At 32.9% G+C, this 24179-nt stretch overlaps 1 protein-coding gene across 1 annotated transcript in view; it reads left to right on the forward strand.

Annotated features, from left to right (window-relative positions):
* Positions 1-23287: 23287 nt before the first annotated feature.
* Positions 23288-24179, forward strand: part of LOC149562319 (DNAJ heat shock N-terminal domain-containing protein) — a 37859-nt gene continuing 36967 nt past the window's right edge. Inside the window, exon 1 of the mRNA XM_089825845.1 lies at positions 23288-24031. Within this exon, the coding sequence (XP_089681971.1) occupies positions 23655-24031 (377 nt within the window). The 5' untranslated portion in view covers positions 23288-23654. The remainder of the gene's footprint in view (positions 24032-24179) is intronic.

The following is a 24179-nucleotide window of genomic DNA, read 5'->3' on the forward strand; positions in this document are numbered from 1 at the left end:
ACCATAAGAGTAATATTGATTGATTTTGGTTCCTTAAAAGGCAACCCAAAAAATAACATTGGTTCCCAAAACCCAAGTTCTCATAAATGCTCAATAGCATAAAGCTCATAAAACATAAATCTCAATTCAAATCATAAATTTCATCATGACATTCAGTAAAATAATCATAAAAGAAATCTCAAAAATGCCTCTAGTACACATCTTGACTTGGCCAACTTAACAACCCACAAAGAGAAACTATCAAGAAAATAAATATCACAAGACTATAAATAGAATATTGGAAAACACATAGTTTTCAGCTACATTATTTAATTTCATCAATTTCTCTTGTTTAGTTTGGGTCATACGGATGTGTTTAGAAATAAAGTAAGAATATATATGTTAATATAAATTGTTATGCCACTATACTTATTTAAAACAATAAGTATTTAAATATCCAATCTTTTTGTGCATATAAAATATCATGCAATATTATCATATTGTTAATTTAAATAATCTTAAATAATAAATTATTTAATTAATAACATAAATGTATATTATTATATTTAAATATTGATATTAATCTCAATTTTTAAAATATTAATATAACTTCTATTTAAGTATAATATTAATATTTACTTTTTCTTTTAATTCATAATGCAACTAGAGATAACATTATAAATTTAATTTAATTATTTATAATTTCTCTCATAAAGTCAAATATTTATTAACTAAATGATTACAAAGTGAACTCTACCACAACTTTTTTTTAAATATAATAAAATTATAAATAAATATTTACTAACTTCCCTTTTGCATTAATAATTATAAAATCATTTATATGCAACTAAGAGTTTAATTAGACTTAAATAATCACTAATACAAACATTCACTTTATAACTAAATGGATAATATTTATTTAATTTTAGAAATTAATAAATTATAATTTTTTTGTTATTTTTTAAATAAATAAATCTGAAAGTTAAATTATATTTTTATAAAATTAAAATAAACATGCAATTAGTATTTTCGCATGTCTTTGATCTCTCAAATCATTAGCATATTTGTTTTCGCATGCATGTAACCATACTATACTTAGCTTTCTATTTTCAGCATATTTGTTTTCACATGCAAGCAACTATACTATACTTAGTTTTCTATTTTTAGCATATTTGTTTTCACATGCATGTAGTCATACTATACTTAGTTTTCTAGTTTTAGCATATTTGTTTTCACATGCAGGTAACCTTACTATACTTAGCTTTTGTTTTTAGCATATTTGTTTTCACATGCATGTATACGTTTAGTTACCATGTGCTTTCCTCTCAATTAATCTTTTGTTTTTCAAATAAATATTGCAATTAAATTATTTTAGATGTAAGAAGAATATTCATCTATATTTCTAAAATTCATGATAATCACATAGTTCTAATGACAAATTTAAAGTTGAAACTTTAATTGCTCAATTTATTGTTTTCTTCCAATTTTCAATAATCAAAATTTTGTTATATTAGAAAGGGGTTTATAAGAATATAGTCACAATAATTTTCTACAATTTTTCTATAATTTTCCTTAGTCAAAGTCTTCTTGATTAGTAAGTTTTCCTTTTTTTCAAAATCTACAACATAATTCTTTATTCAACAATCAATATAGTAAATTAATAAGCAATATGTAAACACTTAGGAAGATACGAAGTAGACAGATCTTTCAATAAAGATCTACAATGAGTTTTCAAACCCTACCTCAAAACCAAAACTAAAATCTGAGATAAACTGTGAATCCATGCAAATCCACACCCTCTGAAACTTTCAACAATTCTTTTGATCTAATTATGAATTTTCGCTCCTAAAACCTCAAAATCATAGCTAAAATCTAAGACAATCTGTGAATGCATGCAAATCCTCAAACCCTTAGAAACTCTCAGCAATTCTTTTGATCTAATTCTGAATTTTGCTTCCCAAAACTTATGTAATTGCAAAATGAGCTCTTGATCTCTCATAAAGACCCTAAATTGGAGCTCTGATTGTGCACTCGCAAGAGGGAACTCACTGATCAATTATTTTTTATTACTTTATTATCTTTTACCTTTTCATGCACAACTCTTTTAGATATTTAATTACAAAATATCTTAATTTAAATAATTAGCTTTCTCTCTTTAATTAATTTTTGAAGCATTGTTAATAATATATTTATTAATTTAATTAATAACATTATTTACAGTTTATTATTAAAAGAAAACTCCTAAATAATTATCATTAAATTAAATAAATATAACTATGCCACAATTAGAAGTATAACTTTATCTTTAAATTTTATTCTTTTATATTTTATTTTCCTCAAGTTTATTAATTAGTGCAAGCACTAATTAAAGCATATATTATTATTTAAATTAATAATAATAATCAAAGCTCATTGTTTAAATGTAACTCTAATTTAATTATTATTAAATAAATAATTATAATATTAAATATTAAATCTTTAATATTTTAATATTTTAATTCTCTTTTAATTCAACTTCTTAAATTAGACTTTTAAATTAAATCTTTTAAACTAAAGTACATATTTAATTAATTTATAATTAATTAAATATCATCATATTCTAATTTCTCTTTAAACAATTTTCTAAATTTTAAATTTTAAATTAAAGCACATATTTAATTAGTTTTTTAATTAATTAAATATTCTCATGCTTTAATACTTTCTTTTTAATCAAATAATATTTAATTATATGATTAACCTAGATATTATAATTAAATCATTTACCAAATAAATTACATAGTGAAATTCACATAAAAACAACATTACCAAAATAGACTGAAACTCAAAATCAAACAATATAGACAAAGATAAACTCACAGATTTTTAAAAAGGTGGAAAGTCAGTTACGAGTCCTCCTTGCAAAACAAGTATTTAGGCTATGGTTGGGATTGGACCTAAACATTATCTCCCCATTCTTACCATTGAGTTATTGTGATAGGGCACGCTTATCTTGGCAATTCAGGGAAGTTGCGCCTGGTACCTATATTCTGCATAAAGAACAAGCATATATATGTATATAAATATATCTAAACTAAACAAACAATGGCAGGGAGTGGTACATTGTGTATATCTTGACTAGCAGGTGACTACGACTCCCTCCCCTAACCACATCAAACACGACAAACATAAAGATAAAACAAACACATGCACATGCACCATACACATACAAGTATGGGGTAAGTACCATAATAATTATAAGTCAAACATCAAATTCTCAAATAAAATAATGCATCGTTATGAATATGAAATAATCATCATTAAAGCATCATTTGACATTACTATAAAAGAAATCACATTTATTAACTATGAATCATTAAAGCATCATTAATGCACCAGTAACCATAATCATTAACCAACACATGAAAAAGAGTCAACTAAGTAATCATTATTGATATATCTCTAGTATAAGTTATGAAATAATATCCTTGAAACTAACACATCCATGAAATAGGCATAAAAGAGTTTGGTAAATATAATGAAAAAACAAACTATAGGTGAGCACTACAAACACCTTGACTAATAATGGAATATTTTGGTCTAAAACTACCCATCCTTTGAGTCTTTTTTCCTTTTTGTTAGCACATTTGATGACCTTGTACTCAACTTTCCAAAAAGGTTTATAGGGAGAAAAATCAACTGTGCAATAATGAGGTGATTTGATGAGTTGTTGGTGTCACAACTTTTGTAAAGAGGGATAACACTTGTTGTCCAATCTTCTTGGAAGTCCTCTCGAATTGCACTTCATAGAAGGAGGAAGAACCTCTATTTTCCACTTCAAATATTATAATTGAAGCTCATCAATATATCGTATTTTCCTTCCAAGAACCTTTATATAGGCTAGTTAATACAACCAATGGTGAAAGGTTTATTAATTGCAATGACCATCACAATCCTATGTTTGTACTAGTCACACTCATGTAATGCCCTTAAATGTTCCAATAATTTTTAACTTGTGATATTATTCATCATTTATTTTATCTTTTTTATTATTCCACCTAAATTTTTGGAAATAATATTTTTAAAGAGAAACCTCTCTATCCCCCAAATATTTATTAATTTTTCTTATTCGCATAATATCATCTTTTCACATTCTTTCTCTCTATGATCTTCCACTCTCATATAACCTTCTTTTTATTATGTTCCAATTGCAATTATTCTAAAAGATTTGCACTTAATATACAATCCCACTCTTTCTCTTAGATCCTAGTTTGTTACACCCATCTAAGACCTTACACAATCTTCTTATCAGATGACTCTTTATGGGTTAAAAAAGAAGGCCTAAAAAAGAAAAATGCATATTGACAAAATAGATGTTTAAGAGTTCATAATTCATCTGATAGCATGTTGAATTTCTCCTTGTAGATCCTATAATAAATAGAAATTAGATAAAGATGATCCTTATGGAACCTTGAAAAAGGATATATTAGTATATAACTACAAAGGAGAAATCATATAAACTAGAGGCTTTAATTGTAGAACAAAAAATTTAATCAAGATTTTTACCTCAATAATGAAGAGAGAATATGTGACAAAACTTTAAGGTTGGAAAAATAAATGAATCAAAGTTAGGAAAGAGCATCTCAAGATGAAAAAGGGGCTATTAAACAATATGGGGCATAATTCATATGGGTTTGCAACACATATGATTTGATTATATGTAACAACTTAAAAGCTTAGCAAAGATTAGGGAACAATACATGTCAAACCTACAATGGCTAAAGCATTCTAGATTATGCTATAAGTTCAAATAAACTTGTGATAAGCCTAACAAGCTTAGAAGTAAGGGGGTATCATATGGAAATGAAATTAGACCACAAACAAATATACATAAAGATCAATATTCAAAAAGATAATTAGCACCAAGATTAAATGCAATGGAATGAAAAGCAAAAAACTACTAAGGGCACAATCCTTTTAATACATGAAAACTAAGAGAATTTTGTAATAATGACCCAAAAACAACTGCAAGAAGTGGGAGCCAATGAGATGGTATTTTCAAAAAAGAAAATACAAAACAAAATCAAGCTAACCTTAATAGTTCTACATGCCCTTAACACATACAACTGATCTAAGCCTCAAAAATAAAAAATAAAGACAATTTCCCAACAAATCCATGGTATGATGAAGAATTTAAGGTAACAAAGATTAAAAGGGTCAAAACATGGACGAATAATACAAAATACAAAAAGCTTATAAGCCTGGAAAAAGAAGGGTATGCACAATCTAGAAGGAAATACCTAATATCACTTGGGATACTCAACCCAAGAGGCTTTTGGACAAAATTGTACAACAAAAAGACACAAATAAAGAGAATGATACCAAAAATACTCAATGTATAGAGTGTGTAAAAACTATATGGGAGGGGACACAATAAAGACATCTCATAGTAACCATCTCAAGAGATAATTTTTTCTCTTCAAAAAATAATAAAGAGGGAATTATAAAGCTAGATATGGGATAGGTTTTGTTAGAAATGTTTAGAATAACTAAGAGGGTGGGGGGGGGAGGCGGGGGGTTGAATCAATTACTCGAAGTCTATAAGTACCATTTGAATAATCAAACATAAATATTCATTGTTCTACTTATCCTATTATAGCTTAGTCTCTACTGAATACTGATAAACAAAATTACTAGTAGTTCACTGTCCTATCATAACAAACTTTGTTAAATGTAAACATGTAAATGAAAAACATCATAAAAAATTCAACACAAGTTTGACACTAGGATTTTACATGGAAATCCAATTTGGGAAAAATCACTAGCAATATGTCACCACTCTTTCACTCTTTCAAAGTGAGATCTGTTAGGATCCAACCCTGTTAAAGGTTACAATACACACTATCAAATGTGACATCATTAGATCATTTAATCACCCTATTAGGAGTGGCCTTGTCAGAGGAATTTTATCATTCCATTTAGAATGTCACCTTGCTAAAGGATTTACATAGACTGTTAAGTCCTTCAAATGACTGTTAGGTCAATCTTTGACTAAAAGGATTTCAATACAAAGTGTTTCTAATTATTAGAAAGAAAATAATAGGGTTTTGATCTATATGATTACAACTCGCTTTTGCAGGTTCAGATCACTTGCTTGATTCATATGTTGATTCACTAATAAGTCTCCTTGTCAATTTTGTCTCTGATTTTCTTACCAACCCTTCAAGCAATCATCATCCTTCTCATCAAACTCAACTCTTCTACTCTGATTAACTTATCAACATTAGCAACCTTGTTCCCTCAAACTAGAAACACTTTCATATGCGCATATAGTCTTGCACTTGATCTCTCTGGATCTCCTTCGCAAATAGTTTTTCTATTCTGACTGTAGGTCTTCACATGTATCCACACACACTAAAAGTCCACATGTTTACCTCCTTATATAGGTAATTCAGGCTTTTCCATTTTCCATGATCACCATAGATCTTAGGGTTTATGATTTGGTTCATCAAGTTCATTGTATCTATCCATCTTCTTCTTCTTCTAGAAACTTCTCTTCCATCGAATTTGATCTTAGATATAATACCTAATCCTCATCTTGAACTTAATGATCCAACTCATCAAGCTTATCTTCAACACACTTTCCATATCCCAAGAAATCAACTGAGTTGGCCATAAATCATGATTCCTCAAATGCATTAAAAAATATTGTCACTCGACAATCACTAAGTCCTAACACTCAGTCATCACTTAATCACTTGTTCATTGTAAAACTCATAGGCTCATCGATCAATATTGATGCTTGGTCAACACTAAACATTTTTGGCATTTCCCATGGCTCTGTTGACACTAGCATCACTCGACATACCTTAATCTTTTATTTTATTACTTGGTTAAGCTTTATATCCATGATATAAACAATCACTTTTTCTTATCAAAGTCTAGCTAATCAAATGTCCATTGTAACTTCCTTTCAATAACTCAACCTTTCCTTTAGGTGCTTTTGTTATGAGAAACTCTCAAATATTCTTCATCAACCAAATAGATATGACATTTAGATCGGATAGAAATACGTCTCATTAGTAGATTTGACATCAATGATAAAACAACAATTGTTTCAATTGTAATTTTCCAACAATATCCCTCTTTGGCATTGATGACAACACCTCAATACATCTTACAATATAGGAATATAATCTTCGTCTTTGTTACCATGCAATCCAAAAGATTTCACTACCATGAGTGATCAATATCCTTAGTTTCATTTTGATTCTCATCTCTACAAGTTCAAAGACTCCCTCTTGGGTACATCTCTCCCTCTTGGGTACATCTCTCCCTTATGATTCTCTCCCTCTAAGGTACATCTCAAAGACTCCCTCTATCATCTCTCTCTCTTGGACAACAATGCCAAAGTCACTTAGCATTTTTGGCTTCAATCACCTCATACATCTGGATTATGTAGATATGTGCATGTCTAGCAAAAATTATGTCATTTGTCTATGACTGATCTGTTATGTTGTACTTGACTATCTACCTTAGGCATCTCCCAAAGTAGAACTATTTTGCATCAATGTGTAGGATATTTTGATTATCACATTTGATGCAATTCATATTTTCTCCTTAAATTTCTTTGTTTAGGGGTATCGACCCTAATTTACATCTAAGATATTCATGAGCATCTTTAGGTAAGGCCTTACTAAATATGTCAACTATTTTTTCTTTGGTGTTCACATATTCTAACTTCACTTCTTTGTCTTGAACAAGTTCTCTCAAGTAGTGATACTTGGTCTTAGTGTGCATCACTAGATTCTTTGAAATGTTGATAACACTTGTGTTATCACAATAAATAACCACTAGATCTATAATTTCTTATTTCATTCCTTTCAAAAAAAATTTAATCCACATAATGTTTGAATAGTTCATTGCTTGGGAAATACAAATTTGTCTCTTGCTTGTCCATGATACCAATCTCTTTCCTAGAAAGAATGCACCTCCACTTGTGCTTTTTTTGTCATCAATATTTCATGCTCAAACAAATTTAGTAAATACCTTCAATTCAAACCTTTCACTTCTCTTATAATACAATCCATAGTCTTTTGTACCTTTTAGATATCTCAGTATCCTTTTCACTGCCATCATGTGATTCACTTTAGGATTTGCTGAAAATATAACAACTACCCCAACTGCTAATGCAATATTAGGTCTACTATGAACAACATATTACAAATTTCCAATCATTGATCTGTATAATGTCTGGTTCACATCAACAGATTCATCATTTTTAGACAACTTATGTCCTGTAGACATAGGTGTGCTCACTAGTCTTAAATCTTTCATTCTAAAAGTTTTTAGTATCTCCTTGATATATTTGGACTGAGTAATGAAAATAACAAACTTCATTTGACATACTTGCAATCCAACAAAGAATTTGATTTCACCAAACATAGACATTTCAAATTCCTTCCTCATTTCATTAGCCAATGATTTGTATAGTACTTATTTTCATCCAAATATAATGCCATCAACCAAGATTTCATATAGTAGTACTTCATTGTTTTTACCTATCTCCAAATATAGGTTATTATTATCATTTGTCCTTTTAAAACCAATCTTCACCAAATAATTATGTAGTCTTTCATACCATGCTCTTGGGGCTTGTTTCAATCCATAAAGAGATTTATTCAATATACATACAATATTCTTCTTGTATGGGTCCACAAATCCTTCAGGTTGTTCAATTTACACTTCTTCCTCAAGTATGCCATTCAGAAATGCAGATTTGACATCCATATGTTATACCTTGAAATTCTTATAGGTTGAATATGCAAGCAGAGTTATGACTCCTTCCAATGTTGCATTAGGAGAAAAAGTTTCTTCATAGTCAACTCCTTCTTCTTTAGCATATCTTGTGCATACTAGTCTTAACTTATTTCTTGTCACTTCACCATTTTCATTTAGCTTATTTATGAAAACCCACTTTGTGCCAATGACATTTTAGTCTTTTAGTCTTGGTACTAAAGTCCAAGTATTGTTCTTCTCAATTTGTTCAATTTCCTAATTCATTGCTTGAATCTAGTCTTCATTATCTAGTGCTTTTTTTACTGATTTGGGCTCAAATTCACAAAATAAGCATGTATCGTCTTTGAGTATTTTTCTTGTCATAACACTTGATTCAACATCTCTAATGATTTTTTTAGGTTTGTGATGTCTTCTCACAAACTTTGCTAGCACATGTGGTTTCCTTTTTGGTTCTTCAACAAGTTCATCTTGAAAAATATCTCAAGCTCATTTTCTCTTCCTTGTTCAAGTTTTGGTCCAAGCTCTGCATGCTTAACATTTTCTCTCTGATGGTTGACACTACTTGTTTGTGACTTAGCATCTTCAACCTATTGTTTGACTCCCACTATCTGCATCTTGACAGATTGTTGTTGCACCATGACATTCCCTATTTGTTGGGAAATTGCAGCTTAGTTTTCTTGTACATTTAGAGTGCTTGTAGCATCATCATCCACATTGATGAATGAGTTGTAATCTTCAGGTTCTTCCTTACACGCAGGATCATTTCTCTCTACAAATTCATCAACTTTCACATTTGCATTTTCCACAACTTTGTTAGTGTTAGAGTTCAAACACTTATAAGCTCTACTCTTAGTGGAATATCCTAAGAATATACCTTCATCACTCTTTGCATCGAGTTTTCCATTCCATACCATTCCATTCCATTCCATTCCTATTATTTTTGAATATATAACATTTACTTCCAAATATTTTGAAATATTTTACATTAGGAGCATATCCATACTATAGTTCAAAAGGTGTAGCATTTGTACCTTTCTTGACTTGTACTATGTTTAGGGCATAGACAATAGTACTGATAGCTTCTCTCCAATATTTTTGAGATACATTCTTCTCCATCATCAATGTTCTAGCACAATCCATTATTGATCTATTCCTTCTTTCAACTATCCCATTCTAAGGAGGGTCCTTGGTGCTAACATATGTCTTTTAATTCCTCTATCATTGCAGAATGTATTGAACTCATTGGAAATGAATCCACCACCTTTGTCAGATCTCAAATACTTCAGACTCTTCCTTGTTTCTTTTTCAACTCTGGCTAAATACCACTTAAATAACTAAAAAGCATCATATTTATCTTTGAGAAATATTAATATCATCATTTTAGAATAGTCATCAACAAATATAATGAAATAGTTATCTCCACAATAGCTTTGAACAATGGGCCCACATAGCTCAATATGAACCAAATCCAAAATGTCACTAGATGTATATGTTTTTCTCTTGAAACTAGACTTGGTCATTTTTCCCAATTGACATTGTTCACACATAACATTATTAGGCTTCTTTAGTTTAGGAAATCCTCTTACTTTCTTCATTTTACTAATGTTCACCAAATTGCCAAAATTCATATGAAATAAAATTTTGTGTCATAACCAAACATCTTCTTGTTGTGCAAACAAACATGTCTCATTAAATAAATGTAGATAGAGCAAATTACCTCATCACCACTTCCAATTAGCTTACCATTTGCATCATATTATTGGAAACATAAATGTTGATGATACTTCTATGAGGGAGTATTGTAGAAACATGATTAGATCATTATCATGATGATATGTTACATTCATGACTATGTTTGTCATTGATGTCAACATAGCAATTTTATGTGGTATCTGACAGAAGAACAATAGTAAAGATAAAGTTGGTACAGATAGATCGTTGATCATTTTCACTAAGTGAGGTTAAAGGGAGATACTACTAAGTATCTAGTATATAAAGCTAATCTCAGAAGTATAAGACATTAAGTCTGGAAGAAGTTATGCAAGTTTTGGTGAAGATTGTTCTGAGATATAATTTACAAAAGCATGTTTTGGTAAACTTGTTATATCTCTTAGTAGATTTGTTATTCTGAGAAGCAAGGTTAAAGGCATGTAGAAGACATGTTGGAAATGACGTGGCTAGGATTGCTCATCATAATATTACACGTATGGAAAGTTTTTCAAGTTACAAGGTGAAAACTTAATGTTATCACTAAGTATAACATGTTCTTAATGAAGTCCTATAATAATTAATTGAGAAGGTGTAATAGTTGACTCAAGGAATTATTTTATGGATTTGGTATAAAGAAAGGACATTTTTCTTTGTTATGTATGAATGTATGAACAATTGCATGAAGCACAAAGAGTGGAACAAAAGAGAAACAAGTTGATATGTGAGGATAAGCAGAGCAGGCCGAAGTTCTAGAAAAATTTATTACTGAGGTTTTATTCTAAGATCTAAGGTTTGATATTTGGATCTGAGGTTCGTGACCTGGTCTACAATGTTTGACAGTGATTGGTCTAGTTGACAGGACAGAGGAAAGGGGTTGAAGCACAACATAGACAATTATTCTGCAAGGAATAGTTGAGAGATCAGTTGGACAGTGAAGTTTGGTGGTCTTGCCCTAGAAGTTGTTTAGACAATGGGTCCTTTTGCCTTCTTCAACTCCTAACAAGTTTGGAATCTCCTAATAGAGATTCAAAGTCTCCTAACATAGACTCTTATGTACTAAATGTGTTTATAGACTCCTAACAACGTCCATCCTCTAATAAGGAATATATATATATATATATATATATATATATATATATATATATATATATATATATATATATATATATATATATATATATATATATATATATATATATATATATATATATATCTTTGTGGGCATCATTCCCACTAGGGTTTTATCTCTGATCAAGGGTTTCCCTAGTTAACAAATCTAGTGTAATTGTGTGTGTGCATCTTGTTATGGTTGTCGTTTACTTTGATTGGATGGTTAAGATTAACTAAGGTTCAAAAATGTTTTAATTGGATAACTAATTCAGCGCCCCCCCCAGTTATCTTGGTGGACTATTATTTCTAACACATATATCTTGGCCTTCCTATGATGGAATTCAACTTTGTATTTTGATTTGTTCAGGTATGAAATACTCAACATATTATAATTAAGTCCTTCAACCCATTACACATTGTCACACTTGATCTTGTCAGTCAATTGAATAGTGCATTTACCTTTCACAACACATGGAATATCATTACCAAACTTAACACATCCTCCTTTGTATAGTCTAATATCCTCAAATTTATCTCTATCACTAGTCATATGATTAGAACAACCACTGTCAATTATCCATCTATCATTCTTATTCGCATAAAAGATTAATGCAGTTTTCAAATCTTCATCAATATCTTCTTTCATAGCAACATAGACAACTTCATCATCATTACTTTCATATTCAGTGTCAGTTTCTTCTTCAACAATATAATAAGATTTCTGAATTTTGTCATCCTTGTTCTTCTTGTAATATTGGTCATCTATTCTTCCTTTGTATTTGTTTTCCTTTCTTTCATCCTTGTCTTCTTTGTTAGGAAACCTAACAGCAATATGTCCAACCCTGTTGCATGAAAAACAAATAATAAGTAATTTACATTCGTATTTACCTTTTCCTCTTCCAAATATTTTTGCAATGAGTGCTTCAAGTTCATCAAGCTCATCATCAGAACTTTCACTGTCACTCTTCACATGTTTTCCTTTCTTTTTGCTAAGAACTAGTTGTGACTTAAAAGAAGATTCAATAGTAGCAGGTGTGTAGTTATCAAAGTTAGACATCTCAAAAGCAACAAGTCTACCAATTGAAACTTCCAAAGTCAAAGTGTTACCCAAAGTATATCTTAGTTCTTGAATTGCAGAAACTATAATGGCATAAATAGGAAGTAGAGTCCTCAATACCTTGCTTATCATTGTTTCATCTTCAATTGTTCCATTTGCACCTCAAATAGCATTAACAACTTCTGACTCTTGTGCGATATTGTACTATCTTCTCACTTTCCATCATTCTCACATCATCAAATTTACCTCTCAGGCTCTCTGATTTTGCTCTCAAGACATTGTCATCTCCTCCATATATGGTCTTTAGTTTGTCCCACATCTTCTTTGCACTATGACATTCTTTTATATCGTCAAACTCAACATAACTTAGGGCTAACAAAATCTCCAACATATCTTGATTGTGTTCTTGCTTTTTCTTTAGTTGTTCAATTCTTAGAGGAGTAGTCATTATTTTCACATACTCATTGTCCACAAAATTTATAGCAGCATCATTGATACTAGATATATGCAACCTCATCAAAATTTTCCATGCAGGAAAGTTCTCCTTGTTCAATTTTGGTACCACCATTTTATGAGTCATGATCTTTAGCTTTAAGTACCTTCAAACTTCTCTATGTAAACATTGATGCTCTGATCCCAATTGTTACAAAACAATCAACATTTATTGTTCTAGTTATCTTGTTGTAGCTTGGTCTCTACTGAATACTGATAAACAAAATTACATAGTTCACTATCCTATCATAACATAATTTGTTGAATTTAAACATGTAAATGTAAAACATAATAAAATATTCAACACAAGGATTTTATGTGGAAACCCAATTTGGGAAAAACCACCAGCAACATGTCACCACTTTTTCACTCTTTTGAAGTGAGTTATATTAGGAGCCAACCCTATTAAAAGTCATAATACACACTATTAAATGTGATCTGGTTTGAGGATTTAATCACCCTATTAGGAGTGGCCTTGTTAGAGGACTTTGATCATTCCATTTAGAATGCCACCTTTCTAAAGGATTTATATAGAGTGTTAAGTATTTCAAATGATTGTTAGGTCAACCATTGATTAAAAGGATTTCAATACATTTTTTTTACAATTATTAGAAAGAAAAAAATAGGGTTTTGATCCATATGATTACAACTCACTTTTGTAGGTTCAAATCACTCATTCAGTTCATATGATGATTCATTGATAAGTCTCCTTGTCAACTCTGTCTTTGATTCATTTGCCAACCCTTCAAGTAATCATCATCCTTCTCATCAAACTCAAGTATTCTACTCTGATCAACTTATCAACATCAATAGCCATGTTCCCTCATACTGGCAACACTTTCATATGTGCATACAATCTTGCACTTTCAAATAGTTTTTCTATTCTGAGTGTAGGTCTTCGCATGTATCCACACACACTAACAGTTCACATGTTCACCTCCTTATATAGGTAATTTTGGCTTTGTCATTTTCCATGATCACCATAGATCTTAGGGTTTATGATCAAGTTCATCAAGTTCATTGCATTTTTCTATCTTCTTCTTCTAGATACTTCTCTTCCATCGAATTCAATCTTAGATATAATCCCTAATCATCACCTCGAATTTAATGATCCAACTCATCAATCTTATTTTCAACATGCTTTCCATATCCCAAGAAATCAACTAAGTCAGTTAGAAATCACGATTCCTCAAACACCTTCAAAAATATTGTCACTCAACAATTACTATGTGCTAACAATCAGTCATCACTTAATCACTTAGTCACTATAAAACTTCTAGGCTTGACATCAACTATCTTGCTTAGTCGATATTAATGCTCAATCAACACTAAATTTGCTTAACACTTATTATGGCTCAACTGACACTAGCATCACTCAGCGTACCTTAATCTTTTATTCTATCACTTGGTTAAGATTTACATCCATGGTATTGTAAGAATTTGCCTTAGGGAAAAATTCACCCAAGATCAAAGAACTCAAGCACAAGCACAATAGTAGACCAAAAAGAGTATGATCAAGATATCAATATGTATTCGAGTCAATGTGAAAGTACACTAGGAGCGCATGTAAATAAAGGCCTCTGGAAGGCTTCTAGAATGTATAGGAATCAACAACATGATAAATCATACAACCAAGCACATGTCCACCAAATATGGGTTATCCTCCATTAAGCACAGGAGTAAGTGTGATGATGAGAGGATAAGCCTACAAAGGTGTAGCACGCAAAATAATGTTGTAGACACCATGTGCTAAAATAGGACTACGAATAACTATGTTGTCTACATGACAACTCAGTTAATGATGCAAACTCTAGTGTTGTAGACACCATGTGCTGAATTAGAGTTGCTTACTTCTATGTTGTCAACATGACAACTCATAAAAGTACACAAACTCCTAAGTGTCTCACCAAATAAATAATAAAATAATGCATCAACCTAAATAAACTTAAGTAAAGTGTAAATAGTAAATACATATTTATACCAACACCCCCCCTTAAGTGCAACTTAGGGAAATGCCCTTAAGCTTATGAAAACTAGGATGAAATGCAAGATGGGTCCCAACTACTAGGCCATGTTAGGTACCCATGTACATAATGAAATGCAATCTCTCATAAAGTGGAGAAAGAGGGAAAATCTCATGGTAAAAACCCTCTCCCAAAAAGAGAGATAAAAAGACAAGATGCATGGATGGATGGAGTAATCAAGACCCCCACATTATGACATACATCAAGTATATAGAAAAGTGAAGAATGAGAAGGACAAAACCCCATAAGAGGAAAAAGTCCCCCCCATAAGAAAGAAGAGGAAGAGTGACAAGGTAGTCCCCCCATTAATGAAAAGTGCCGATCAATGATAGCTGCTCCAACGAAGAAGTTGGTCCATGAGTGTTGAATAATGTTCCTCCCCTTTGGAAGAAACCATGGCAAAGGTACAAACGAGAGGCTTCCCCTGCATGTAGAAAGAATCTCAATAATCAATGATGCCTTTGAAACCTGCTCAACTGTCCCTGTGTTGATGCTGACAGTTGCCCTTTCGACATTGCTGAAAAGAATGAGTGCAGATTTGGCAAGGATGTAAGTAGAACCTATCCCAAAGAACTAACTATTTCCTCAAATGATAAAGAGACCTCTTGCAACTATTGTACATAAGGATCTACAATCATATCAACTTGTGAAGATCGATCATGTAGAGAATGGACATGAGGGTTAGAGTGAGCCCTCGCAACAACTGAGGAAGGATCTGCTTCATCAAAGAGAAGATGAAGATCATCAAAGAAGTCTCCCAAGTCTGCTATGTATGACTCCACAAACAAAATTGAAATATCTGCTATGTAGTCATCTCTTGTTGTTGGAGCTGGAAGACAAGGTGTACCCTATTGTGCTAGACCTATCACTATGGCAATGTATGCATGTGGACTATACTAATGTTGTGACCTCTCGTTGGAACTATCGATAGAACCCCACATATTTGAAACTATTAAAGCACTATTGTTGGTGTCACTATCAATTTCCACAGTGTATGAAGTGCAAAGAGGATTAGAGGATAAGCTGGGTGAACTTTCCTCAAAGTGTACATCCTTCTCCACAAAAAACTCACGAGTCTCAGGATCCAAAAGTTTGTATGCCTTAACATTGTCTTCATATCCGATGAAAGTACAAGGCCTAGGTGGTGGTGCCTTGCATCCCCTAGAAGATATGTTTGCCCATGTTGGACAACCGATGACTCTAAAGTGTTTCACAATTGGTTTTCTGTCGCACCATGCCTCAAAAGGAGTCTTACCATCTAAGGCATTATGAGAAAACCTGTTAAGTATGTGAGTGGCACTGCTTATAGCTTCAACTTCAAGTGTTAGATCGAGAGACTTGGATTGTATCATGCAACTTGCCATTGACTTAAGAGTTCGTATCCTCAGTGTTGCAACATATGTCTTGTGTGGACTGAATGCTGGTGGATTCTAAAGATCAATACCCTCAAGTTTGCAAAAGGCTTTAAGTCTTGTGTCCACATGTCTGCTTTCATTGTCCATCTGAAGAACCTTGATGGCTTTCCTTGATTGCTATTCAACATGGATCTTGAATGCTTGAAGCTTATCAACCACTTCATTCTCGTGACGAAGGAAGTAGACCCATGTGTAATGTGAAAAGTCATCAATGAAAGTAAGGATGTAGTAGCCTTGGCTGATTGATGTCACTGCAAAATGACCTGCTATTACCATGTGAACCAACTGAAGAACAACTAGAGCTCTTGAAGACTTCTCTTTATCAAACTTCTCCTCTAGATGCATATCCATTAAACATGATGAACATTCACCCTTAGAAAAGTTGATTGGAGGTAGACCTTTGACCATGTTTTTGGAGCAAAGTTGCTGAAGATAGCGGAAGGCAAGATGACCATATTGCTCATGCCATAATTTGATTTGTGAATTAGATTGAGTTAACAAGGCATGTGAAGGAGACTTAGGCACAAAGTGGGAGAAGGGATAAAGCCTCTTGTCATGATTGACTTTTCCTACTACAACCAATGAATCATCTTTGATACTTCGCACCATTACTGAATCTGGAAGGAGCTCAACTTTGTTGCCATCTCCAAGGTGAGTGATTTGGTAAATTGAGAGGATATTAGAGCTAAGTTTTGGAACATATAGAACGTTTTTGAACTCCCCATTTTCCATCTCCACATGTCCTTTCCCTTCAACTTCCATTTTTGTATCATCTCCCACAAAGATGTGTGGTACCTATGACTGCTTCAATGAAGAAAAGTCTCCCTTTGAAGAATCCATATGATATGAGGCACTTGAGTCCAGAATCCATTCCGATGAAGAACTTGTATTTGCCATAAGTGCTTTCCCTATTCCCTTTGAAGTGGTTGGAGTTGAATCCTTGGAAGCATTTGGCACTTGAATTTTGTTCCTCTTGAGTAGGTTTTCCAACTCATCGATTCTCTTAGTCTTACAATGATGCTCATCATGATTTGGTTTCTTGCAATATGCACAAAAAAGTTTTTCCTTCTTTTCATTACTTCCCTTCTCGTTGGAAGAAGAATTGCCTTGCTATGAGGAGGATTGTTGTGTCTCAGATTGTGATTTTTGCTTCCACTGCTTCTTCTTGTTGTTGCTAGAACTTTTTCCTCGTTGACTTGATTGGTTCTCATCACTTGCCACCAATGCTTTGGTCTTTGATGACGTGAGAAGTCCCATATCTATCAAGTGGGATTGTTCAATAATCAACATTTATGCAAATGCATCAAAAGTAGGCTTTTGGAAAGCACTTTCCATGGTCAACCTGTGAGTGTTATAACTCGAAACAAAGGAAGCATACTTTGAAGGTAGCCTCTTTAGGATGTGATGAATCAACTTATCATCCTTCATGGGATTACCACAATCTTTAAGTAGTGCTCTAAACTTATTGGCTTTGTTGATATAACCTTGAATTGTGTCAAAGTTCTTTGGATCCAAGAGAAGTAGGTCATCCTCAATCTGGTATCCCTTTTCCTCATCCACCTTACCATACAACGATTCAAGTTTATCCTATGCAGGTTTGGCTTCCTTGAAACTAGAAATGTGGAAGAAAAGATCTCTATGTACACAACTCCTGATAATTCCTAAAGCATGTTGGTCTTTAGTTTGCCAATCAATGAATGATGTGGCATTAGTGGGTTTTGCAATTGAACCATCAACATAAAGACTTAGACCTTTTTCCACTAATCTACTCCATACAATATCTTTCCATGTAAAATAATTGTGTGAAGTTAGAAGTGGACCTTTAGGTGAACCCATGATGCAGAAAATGAAAAGAACACAAAAGAGAGACACAAAAATACAATACACACCCCCTCTTTTCACTCAATCAAAAGACCCCCCCCCCCCCCCAAAAAAAAGATGCTTTTGGTACTTTATATGCAGTGTGTGTACAATAGGACACTTGTCAATATGTATAAAGTGGGCTTCAAATTTTTTCTATTTACAACTTCCTTTTGAGGCCTAAACCTGTCACTAAGCACTGTAGCTCAAATGTACAAATTTTTTGAAAAGAAATCAAAGCATTACAATGCAAAAAAGGCCCTAAGTCTGAAAGTGCAATTTTTGTCCACACAACCCTAGAATCTGAATGCAAATATGGAAAGTAGATAAAAAATTAAGCACTTTTAAAAAAATAGAACATAAAAATGTGTCCAGACGAGCCCATACAGAGCATTTGAAGATAGGTACAGTCACGAAAAAATACAATTTCTAACAAATCCTTGCACCAAAACCAAAAAAGAACACCACCACTGAAAAGTTCAAAAAATTCTACCCAAAAAAAAAAAAATTGCACTTGGTTTGGAGTCTGAATGACTGAGTTATGGCCTCCCAAAGTTGGACTATGAAATAAAAAACACATCTAAAGAGGGGTTTGGGTAGAAAATTGCGAGCTCAAATTTGATGGTCAAATGGCCATTGCAACAATTTAAAAATGCCTAAGAATGACGGTCAGATAACCATCAAATTTAATCATGTGAAATGTTGATGTAAGCAAAAAGTTAGCCTCATCTACTAACGTGGTAGGCTGACTGAACTATACAAAATTGACACATGTCAGTGTACAGATCCTCATTGGCAAATGTGGATGTGGCAGTAGTATAGTGTCTACATGGCAGGTACATGTGTCCTTTGTTGGTGTGGCACTGCACTGACAAATGAAGTATGCTTGCCATGTATCAGTTTGTGACTGCATTGCATGGCATTGACGGGGTAAGATGTGGCTTTATAGGCATTCAGAGTGAAGGATGTGTGGCATGTAGAGGAGTGGTCCACATGTAAAGTGGGCAGTGTAGGGCAGTCTTGTTGGCACCAACATGGCTGTCTGACATGGACTTTGTTGCTGGCGAGATCTGGAGAAACAGTGTCAGAACTTGTCTGCAGGTGCTGGAGACTTTCCTTTGCCGATGACAAAACTGCAGGGTGCTAGAAAGCAATATTGCACTGGGATTGAAAGTAGTCAGAATCTGTTCGATGGTGCCAGCTTTGTTTCAATAATCCCACATCGGTGGGAGAATGGGTTGCAGCATTAAATAAAATTATGAGCCTGTGATATGTAAAACAAAGCCGGTAAAGGCTTGTGGATGCCAGTGGAGTTGGGTGCTCATCGAGATATGATGTCATTGTTGCTTGCCGATTTGGTTGCTTGCCAGAATTGTAACCACCAAACAATACAAAATATTCTCTAAATCAGGAGAAATATTCCTGTGAATGGTGCAGGGTTAGGGTGTCACTGCCTAGTACTTGTACAAAAATTTCCTCTATTGCTTGAAGGGCAATTTTTTTTTTGAAAAAATGCAGAATTTGAAAAAGCAGAGAAAAAATAAATTATCAGATTTGAAAAAAATTAAGCAGATATGAAAAAGACCATACCAGACTTGCAAATTAGGCCTTTAGGTGTCGGTTTGCAAAATTTTTTTGCCTCAAAATCAACTTTGGGCTAGAGTAGGCGAATTTGTAGCCGATTTTCACCAAATTGACATTTCGGATGCAATGACAAGGTTTGTTCTAGCTCTAGATGCTCCCAATGACAGCAATACTCTAGATTTGGGTCAAGGTGTTGAAGCAAAAATGGTCTCAAATGCCTATGTGAAGAGAAATTCTCCAAGCTCTGATACCATGTAAGAATTTGCCTTAGGGAAAAATTCACCCAAGATCAAAGAACTCAAGCACAAGCACAATAGTAGACCAAAAAGAGTATGATCAAAATATCGATATGTATTCGATTCAATGTGAAAGTACACTAGGAGTGCCTATATGTAAAGGTCTTTGGAATGCTTCTAGAATGCATAGGAATCAACAACATGATAAGTCATACAACCAGGCACATGTCCACCAGATATGGGTTATCCTCCATTAAGCAAAGGAGTAAGTGCGATGATGAGAGGATAAGCATACAAAGGTGTAGCATGCAAAATAATGTTGTAGACACCATGTGCTAAAATAAGAGTGCAAATAACTGTGTTTTCTACATGACAACTCAGTTAATGATGCAAACTCCAGTGTTGTAGACACCATGTGTTGAATTAGAGTTGACATGACAACTCATAAAAGTATGCAAACTCTTAAGTGTCCCACCAAATAAATAATAAAATAATGCATTAACCTAATTAAACTTAAGTAAAGTGTAAATAGTAAATACTTATTTACACCAATAGGTATAAACAATCACTTTGTCTTATCAAAGTCTAGCTAATCAAATATTCGTTGTAACTTCCTTTTCATAACTCAACCTTTCCTTTAGGTGCTTTTGTTATGAGAAATCTCTCAAATCTTCTTCACTATCAAATAGATATGACATTTAGATTAGATAGCAACATGCCTCATCAGTAGATTTGACATCAATGACAAAACCAATTGTTTCAATTGTAAGTTTCCAACAGGTTCATGACATTTATGGTCTACGAGAAGAATACTTAAAGTGGGGCTTGGAAGCCCTCAACCTTGCATCAAAAGAATATTTAATGTGGTCATCTCGAATGAGTTTCCAAGAAAATGGACCACTAGTGTTTTCATCTCATTGCACGAAAGTGGAGACATAAACAACCCTTTAAATCACCACACTATAGTGACCAATCCTAATTTTGGCTAATTTTTTCCAACCATGATATAAAGATTCAAATCAATGCTTGACAAAAAAGGAGGGAATGAGGGCCAAAGGGAAAGTGTGCTTTAGGCCAAAATATTCTACAATTGATCATTACATTACACTCAAACACTTGATTGAGAAGGTTTGGGATACACAACGAGGATATGTCTTTCCTTTCTTTATTGAATTCAAGAAAGCTTTTGACACGGTCCCAATAAGCATATTGTGAAGTAGAATGGAAGATTAAAAAAATTGTAAACATTATAGGGTTGTTATCCATATGTTATAAGACCAAGTGTGGATCAAAATTAATTAAAAAAGGCCTATAAAATGTTTTGGAAGTGATATTGGGGTCAAGTAGGGATGTCCTTTATCCCTTATTTTATTTGAGATACACATCAACAGATAAGAGGAATGACTAGACACGTTTGGTGGTGGTAGAGTCCATTTGATCAACTACACAATAAAGTTACTTGTATATGTAAATGACCTTATTTTAGTGTAAAAAACAACACGTAATTTGAAAAAACACTTGAAAGCTCTAGAATTATTTTTCCATGTGGTGGGGTTGCAAGCAAACAACAAAAAAACTAAGGTCATGATTCTTACTTTGAAAATAAAGAAGGTTCATAGAGAATTTATCTTGGAAGACAACCCTTTGCAAGTGGCCAATGAATACAAATACTTAGGCCTTGATTTTCACGAGAAACTAAGTTGGAAAGATGTAGATCAACAAGGTTACAAGGAGGATGGAGATCATTTCGTTCACTACAAAATAGATATAAAAGTACCAAGTTGTGGGACTAAAGCTACACAAACTCTTTTTTGAACTTCTTGTGGTTCTAGTTATACTATATGGCTACGAGGAATGGGCCAACAACACTTCCACAAGAGGAGACAAATAGAGAGAGTAGAAAATCACAAGTAGTCTGAAGATTAAATCATCTATTTTGGATGAGATTCTTGGCTTTTCCTATTGAAGTGACGACTTTGTGTCATTTGCTAGTCTATTTAAGAAGATTAATGAACAAGGAGTTGCAACACTGACAAACAATGACAATATAAGAGAAATTAGACCAAACAAATAGCACATGGATGAAATAAATTAATAAATAGTTGAATAAATGAGATATTAGAACAAGTTTGCACTTAAGCATCAATAGAGAAATAAAAAACACATATTTAAGGCAAATTCAAGGAAGACATGTAGATTAGGCATCTTGCAAGGATAAAGAAGTAGCACATCAAACAATTTAATCCCACATTTGATCATACTCACAAGAATTACATAAGAACAAAAATAAAAAATAAAAATAAAAATAAAAATGTTAATTGTCTAAATAAAAATTAATTTTTACTAATTTAGATGTAAAATTAAAAGATAGACATACCTAAAGAAGAGTAAATAGACAAAAGATGTTACTAGTGTACTCAACAAACTAAAGACGAAAATAACATTATATCAAAATGATATTACATCATAAAAATATTCTTAAGCCTAAAATATTCATTGATAGATAAATAGATGAAATTTTAACGTCTACAAGGCTAAGCATAGCCTATGGGACAACCTTCCCACTAAACTTACTTAAGTAATTCGATTCTTAAACCTACTTAAGTAATTCGGTTCTTTTTCTATGAAAGTTGATGATGAGCCCACCCAATTGTTCAATGTTCTCCTTGCTAAATAGGCCGTGCCAAGAGCTGTCATATATAATATCCACAAATTCGACCTTGAACTATGCATCACATTCTAAAATAAAGTGTTGTTCGATTTCCACCTTCCCAAATAAATTTGCCAAGTCTGAATGTCTTAAATGTTGAAAGATAAAAGATTACAAGATTTCCCAACCAAATACACAATAAAAAAATGTAAATTACAAAGTCAAATGAAACTATTTTTGTTTGCTGACTATCCATAATCTCATAAACACTAAACTAAAACGTGACATCTTACAAAAGAGAGTTTTTTTTTACAAACCTCTTTTATATGTTTGACGTTTTAGTTTAGGATTTATCCAAAACCAATCTCATAGGCTAGGCTATGCTATTGAACATCATAGATAGTTTTTTCTCCAAACCTCCTTTATATGTTTGACGTTTTAGTTTAGGATTTATCCAAAACCGCCTGCTCACGTAAAGCAGGAAGGAACGAAGGAGAGGACTGAAAGTTTCAATGACATCCACGATGTTCAATAGCATAATCTATAGTCTATGATATTGGCTTTGAAGATTTTCTGATCTTCTAGAATTATCAGTGGAAATGGAGTTAAACTGACTAGCCCACTAAAGTGTAAACGCGGGGACTTTAAGGTAGAGGTGTCCTACCCAGTTTTGAATTCTGTCGCAAATGGAATGAAAATCTCTCCCCAGTTCACCTTCATTACTAAAACAGGACAAAAACTATCTGCTCCGTGCAAACAATAATGGTGCGAAGAAGACTCCTAAGCATTGCGAGTGCAACCTGTAATCATGGCATCCAGCGGTGTCCATTTTCTTCCCAACATTCCTTCAATGCCTCAACAAAATCTCCATTTGCGTTGCAACCCCAACCTCATTTAAGCTATTTTATTTCTCCACACAATCTTTTTAAGGAAAATTGCATATGCAGCCATCAGAAAGCCCCGCATCTTCATTCAGTGAGCCATTGTAACTTTTCTACCCTAGCAACTGCCCCAAATACTGCAATAAAATGTTGGGCATGTGGCGCAGAAGCATCCGATAGCCCATTTCTAGCATGCTCATCGTGCAAGAGTGTGCAGCCTCTCGATTCTTCAGTTGATTTTTTTCATATATTCAATCTGTAACTTTCTGGCCTATAAAACTCAAGATAACTGATTAAAACAGTATTGGTTTTTAATTCCTAAATGATAGGTCCTTTCGTATTATGCAACACAATCTTCATTTAGGCCATGTTTTCAAACCCTCAGAAGCTATTGCTTACAATCAGG

Source organism: Cupressus sempervirens, chromosome 4, assembly GCF_028749045.1.
Source record: "Cupressus sempervirens isolate cs-2001-9-10 chromosome 4, ASM2874904v1, whole genome shotgun sequence".
In the NCBI taxonomy this organism is placed as follows: domain Eukaryota; kingdom Viridiplantae; phylum Streptophyta; class Pinopsida; order Cupressales; family Cupressaceae; genus Cupressus; species Cupressus sempervirens.